The 6,459-nt window shown below is 38.1% G+C and overlaps 1 protein-coding gene across 9 annotated transcripts in view; it reads left to right on the forward strand.

Moving 5' to 3' along the window:
• The window catches only part of CEP350 (centrosomal protein 350), an 85,064-nt gene that overhangs the window by 13,220 nt on the left and 65,385 nt on the right, over positions 1–6,459 (forward strand). For 7 of the 9 annotated variants that reach the window (XM_035900788.1, XM_035900793.1, XM_035900792.1 and 4 more), the window contains exons 1-3: positions 1,968–2,059; positions 4,165–4,250; positions 5,924–5,967. In XM_035900788.1, the coding sequence (XP_035756681.1) occupies positions 4,175–4,250; positions 5,924–5,967 (120 nt within the window). In that variant the 5' untranslated portion in view covers positions 1,968–2,059; positions 4,165–4,174. Of the gene's footprint in view, positions 1–1,967; positions 2,060–4,163; positions 4,251–4,395; positions 4,658–5,923; positions 5,968–6,459 lie in introns of those variants that run through there. The other 2 variants (XM_035900796.1, XM_035900789.1) reach the window with 2 other exon arrangements.

Below are 6,459 nucleotides of genomic sequence, written 5' to 3' on the forward strand. Positions count from 1 at the left end.
CATTTGATATCCCTTGTGTTTTTATAAGAAATAAAAAGTCGTGAGGAATAATGTTCCCTATGCATACGGGTTTGCTTTTTTTTTTTACATAACCACTAAATGTTAGTGAAAATAACGGTGAGCGATCCCTTGCTCTCATTCTCTGCCTTCTCTGAATCTGTATGATTCAGTTTCCTCTCCCGTTTCCTTGTTTCAGTGCCATGACTTCTGAGTTTCCTCTTTCCTTTTCTTATCAAGGTTGTGCTACTAAGAAAAAACATCATACTGTGGGTGCTTGAAAAACTTCATAATTGGACCAATAATACCAGTTTCTTTTCTTCCTTTTTGCTGCTCTCTGTGCTGATTCTTCAAAAGTTCATTCAATTTTTCTCTCCTTCCTGTCTTTCTCCATTCTCTTCCTTTTCATATCCTGCTTCTCTCACCACTTTTCCTTCTCTTTTCCCAGCCGTGTTTTTCATCTCTTGACGTTTTTGTGTACCTTTGCTAAGCATATTGTACTTTCATATCTCCTGCTCCTTTCAAAATGCTGCCCTCTTACCATGTGGACTTGTTACTTATCTGTTGCACCTTTCAATGCCGCCCCTGGCAAGTTTGGCAGTAAACTTAGTGCTCTCTTCACATCTTTTTTATTTGGCAGTGTTTTTCTCTTATTTTCCATTTCCTCCTTTCTGGTGTCTTTTCATGCGCTTTCTGATCTGTCAGTCTTTTTTAGTGTCTTCCCATAGGAACCGTGTTTGTGGAAGAGTGTGGTGTGCGTGTCCATGTCCCAGTTTCTTCCAGGAGTTTGGAGTATATCCTTTTCTTGGTGGCTTACACTTAGATCCTCATCTACAGCAGTTCTGCTCTGCCTTCTCTTGTGTACTCTTTTGTCTTGGACAAATAAGTAGAGAATGAGATGGGCATTTGACATGGGGTTGAAATGTCAGAACACAATGGTGTTTGCATTTTAACTATTCACCCAAGACAAGGCTTGGCAAACCAGCCTTTAATGAACCTGTGCAAGATGTTTGTGTCTGCTGGTGAGCAACCAAATAACTAGGAGATCAGTTCTGCTGATTCTGCAGTCTTCCACCTTTTTCAATAAACTTTTAAGATCCTTATAGCCTTATCCAGCCTGCAGATAACCTTTTGCCATTGCTGCTGTCTCCTCGGAAGTTCTTTGGTATTTTATCTGTTCAGCTGCTTTTTGCCCCCTCTCTCTTCCCCCCCCCCCCCCCCCCCCCCCCTCCCCCCCCCCCCCCCCCAGCTCTATATTAAATCGTGATGAATCATTTAGCACCATTTAGTTTAGCAAAAAAAAAAAATCTTTCTGAAGCAGAAATTTCGTAATGCAATTTTTACAATGTGTTCTAGTTGTTTGTGTGACACTGAGACAACTTTTGTGTTGATGTAAAACGTGTTTTCAAATATAATTTAAACTTCCTTTGCATAAATTTTTAGTATAGTGTTATTTTCTAGTCAATATTCATTCCAGTGTATTTTAGTGTTTAACTGGTCCACCACCCTGCATGCAAATCCTACAGATAAACATGGCAACTGTGTCTTGATTTATTTCTTTTTTTTTTTTTTTCTCCCCCACCCCCTAGCTGTACTCTTGATAGCATTAAAGTATCTTTTCTGCCTGTTTTAACTGCTTGCAGAGACAGGGTATTGAATTATACAAGTACTTGGGGTTTTTGTAGGGGGCTACTTATTCATGTAAGCTGTGACAATAGAAAGAAGTTAGTCTAATGTTCTGTAGGAATCCAAAGGTTGGTGGGAATCAATATGATTTTTAGGTAGGTTTTGAAAAGCCGATAAATTTCTCTCACCCTCCCAAAGGAGGGGGAGAGGGGCACCTAAAACCCAAACCCTTCTAGTTACAAAGATTGTGTTGTGACTGAAAGCTACTGCAGTGTTGGCTTGCTGAAACTGTAGACAGCTCCAGAGTTTTCAGTTCTTACATGTCTTCTTTTTCCAAACAGCAGCAACCTGAGTTAAGCAAAACTGCTGGGTGGATCTCAGCTGGCTGCACTGAAGCCACTAGAGTCATAACGTACCCCTGGAGCTGGCACTGCAGGTATTTGTTAGGGTACAGCAGGATGCTTTGTGAGTGTTTCCCAGCTTGTACAGAAAGGAGGAGAGGTTGAGTGGCCTTTTATAAAGGGACATTGTACACTTTTGAACCAAGGCATTGAGACAGAATTTTTGACCATTAGTGATCATCAGCAAACATCTGTGTGTTATTAGTAGAACTAAGGTGTTCTCAGAAGAAGTGTGTTCACTGTTTGTCGGACTTGTGTTCTGTTCAGCTCAGGTAAATTACTGACACCTTTCATCCTGACACTCAAGTAAAAGCTATAACAAGCAATTTCAAACTTTTTTAGTTCATCTGGTATTTTCGTAGAGAGTTAAGGAATACATAGACTATATTACTACATTCACAGGGGCATCATAAAATAAACTATATAGATCTGTGTGTGTATAACAAGAGCAATGCAATTCTAGTCCCTAAGTTCTCCTATCTATACTAGTAATTCTAATGATAAGAATAAATCCCAAGCAATTACATGAAGAGGGATACTTAATCCCTTAAGAAATGGTTGCTTGTCCGGAAGTTCCCTTATGTTAAATTTACATATTGAGTAGGTTTTGTTATGTTTATGCTTGGGCAAGAAACTGATAATAGTATGATAATGACATTTCCAGCAGCTCTCAAAATTGGTTCTTTATGGAAAATTCCTCCATTTTTATTAATATTCATTTTCTACTATTCTAGCACAACAGCTCTTTGCTCCAGTGATGGAGAAGATCAATTAGATGATTTCCAGGGCAGGGCAGTGTTATGATTTACAGCATGAATGATGTGAGGCACAAAGCTGCAGTTCTGCATGAATGAACTCTGCAGCACCTGTCCTAGAAGCAGTCTTCTAACCTCACTTGGCTCGTTGCCCATAATGAGATACTTAAAAAAGAAAACAAAACAACCCCCCACTTCTTTCTAGAATTTCTGCATTGTTGCAGACTTCACTAATGTGTCTGTATGTGTGTGTTTCTGTACCTACATATATAAGCTCACATTGATAGCTTTTCTTGGGGCATAAAAACAGTTGTACATAAAAACAGTGTGGGATAACTTACTGCCATAAATACGAGCTATATGACTGAATGTGAGGACCAAAACACACTGTTGATCGCGGTGAATATCCTTAAAACCTTATATGATAAAAATCCTTGACGCAAAATATACAGCCAATGATCTGTTCCAGTAAGTAATACACAGTGTTAATTTTGTGAGATATTCAGTCACCTTTTGCCAGAAGAATGACCTTTATATTTGAATGCCCTTGTATGTGGCACACTATGTAGGGAAGTGAAGACAAATTTTCAGAAATCAAGAAAATAAGAAAAATTATATCTGGGAGTGCGTGAGAGAAGAGGGAGGAAAATGTGTTCATTACTCTTTCAGAGGTCCAGAATTTCCTGTATGAATTCTGTGGTCACCTATTTTTAATTTCCATAACAAAAATGTCCTCAATCTGTTGTGAAGATGGCTCAGTAAGCACATGCCACCAGATAGGGGGTCCTTGGTGAGAGGGTAGCAGCAGTTACTGATTAATCAGAGTTCTTGTTGGCTTGTTTCACAGGAAAATGACGACAGCTCCATTCTTGTCTTTTTCCCATGGCTGTAGTATCCTGCTGTGCAGTTCTGTTCTGCCTTTTCCTTTAACAGAGATAGGTGACACATTCATCTATCTTTGACGGAATTAGGTGGTTTTGCCAAACCTCTATAGGTACAAGCCATGTAGTGCTGCCTGTTACCCCTTCATATGCAGTATTTCATCGTGGTCATCTTCAGGCTTGCTGAAATACTTATTACTGTGATCCGAATTGCATGACCTCTGTGTTTCCTCTTATCAAGTTCACTCTTCTTTGTGGCAAATAAAACAAGAACAGAAGCAAACACCTCTCTATACGCAGAATTATGTGGTTTCTGAACAACTGCAAGCTGTAAACGTATTTGTGATTTGGTGCTAATTTTCTGATTTTGTTCATGATGTGTGTTTGAAATCATTGTATGAGGTGAACGTTCGTTATAGTGATCAAGGTTATGTTCCCTTTAGCATAAGATACATCTGTTGTTACTTTATACCTCTGGTTCTTACGTGTGGGGTTTTTTTGTAGATAAATTGACATGATGTGGAGCAACAAGTCAAATGAGGTGCCTCTACAAAATCCAAGGCATAACCAAAACAAGGACTCTACCAGAGGTATGGATTTTTTCTGTTTTATTGCCTTATTTTGGAAGGTGTTTTATCATGAGTTGTTTGAAACTTTGCGGAGTTTTTATAGAAAGCATTCTCCTGCCTCAATTTGGAATCCTAGACTATGTGTTATATGGCTTCCTTTCTGCAGAGATAGCAGTTTCGTCCTCTGATCTGCAGAGTATTTGCTGATTTGCATTAGGAATTGCCAGCCTATGATACAGTTGCCAAGATGGCACAGAGACAGATTTTTTGGAATGCCATAGAGGAGGAGCGGTGCAGGAACAGAAGTTGGGAACCATAGGCTCTTGAAAGAAGTGAAGGAGATCCTGAGAGGCAGTTGCTCCTGACTCTTGCTCAGTTCCAAAGTGGTGAAGAGCTAAAGACACTTGAATAGCAGCAGTACATCACAAGTAAGATGACTTGCAGCACTTTTGTCTCCTTGAACTGGCGAAATCCCATTAGCTTTCTACTGTCATGATTACTCTGTAATTTACAAAAGTGGAGTGGGGCTGATGGTGGTAGTGGGAAATTACAGTACATCCCTGAGAGGAAGAAAGCTCTAGTCTGTAGATCAGCTGAGTCGCTTGTTAAGTCTGTGGTTTAAGATCAGTTTTATGATCTCCACTATGACAAAACTGGACTCCAGAAGTTATTTTTAAAGTAGAGACAGATTATTTTATCTGTAAGAGGACATTATTGCCGATTGTTTCCTGTCATATGTTAAATTTCTTTTAAAACTACGTACCTTGTGAAACAGAGGTATTCTGTAGACATGAAACACCATCTCTTGAAGTCAAAGCAAAGCTATTTCTATGTTAGTTCCTTAATCCTCTTCCTTTGTGTTGTTGTATCTTACCTGAAATGAAATTGGCAGCTTTTTTACTGTAAGGAAAACATTTCTTTTTTTTTTTTTTTTTTTTTTTTAAAAACTCTAATACTACTACTCTCCATGGTTCTGACGCACATTGAGGTTTTGGATGTTGCATTGTGTAAACCATTGGATTAGAAGAAAACCATTAGAAACCTAAAGAAGAGTGGAACTGAGGAAATAAATATTTTCAGAGGAAAATACTACTGCATCCTACTGAACTGGATTGCGCATAGAGCATGTGCTGTCTGCTTAGATTAAAAGGCTGAAGTTGATTAGTGCCTCCTGCATGCTCTTTGCAAACATTGCTTCTATTTTGTTTGTAGGGTGTACGGTTCAAAAAAATTGCTATTCAAAATTCACATGTTCAAAGCCTGGGTTTTGAGTAGAGTCTTTCATTGACCGTGTATTCACGCTTAGTTTACTGAAGAAGAAAATTGAAGGGGGAAAAGAAGTAATTAAACTATAGTCTAATAGAAAAATATAAGATATTTGTGTGGGGTAGATAACCAGCTTTATTTTATCTTCTAAACGTCTTCTATAATGTGTGGTAGGTTTGATTTCAAGTGTAATAATGCATTCAACCTAACATAGTGAACTCATTAAATTTTACATTAAATATTTTATTGCTCTGTTAAGATGAGTCTTCACTGATAACAGCCTCTTATAGAGGAAATTTACAGGCTGGAAATGAGTCGTTAAAAGAACTTGATTAGTGAACCCATGAAAATTGTTTTGAAGCAACATTTTATTTCATTGTTTTCCATGTACTAATGAGAACTTTATTTCTTTGTTTCTGCCCTGTAAGATCTAACTGCAGCATGGGCTACTTTTTCTCAGACTAAGGCTGCTGTAAGTACTGATTATTTACTTTTTTTTTCTTTCTACTTTTCAAGTCAGTAAATGGCTACAAAAGCTTTAATCAAAGTATTATTTTGCTCAGTGATTGTAAAACAAGTTGAAAATAGGGTAAACAGTTGGAGTACATGCATGTTGAATGTTGTTGTATTTTGGAAAATGTTTTCCACACACAGTAGAAGAAATTTATGCCACAGCAAACTTAGTCTCAAATACAGTAATACCTGCTAATTCTTGAGTGTAATGTTACCTTTCTATTTAAGAAAGTGGTGACTTCTCATTTGTCTGAAAACTTGAAAAATTAGCTCTCCCCTGCTTACCCAAACCAGTCAGAAACTGGGACACCACCAGTGTATTTCATAATTTTCCATCTTTGAGCTTTGGAATTGCTGTCTTTCTGTGGGAACTTAATTTAGGTGCTTAAGATACCACACTAGTTTCTAAATCCCGTCTTCAGTGAATTCAAACAGCTTGGGGTTTTGGGGA

This window comes from Egretta garzetta, unplaced genomic scaffold, assembly GCF_000687185.1.
Source record: "Egretta garzetta isolate BGI_Z169 unplaced genomic scaffold, ASM68718v1 scaffold598, whole genome shotgun sequence".
Classification (NCBI taxonomy): domain Eukaryota; kingdom Metazoa; phylum Chordata; class Aves; order Pelecaniformes; family Ardeidae; genus Egretta; species Egretta garzetta.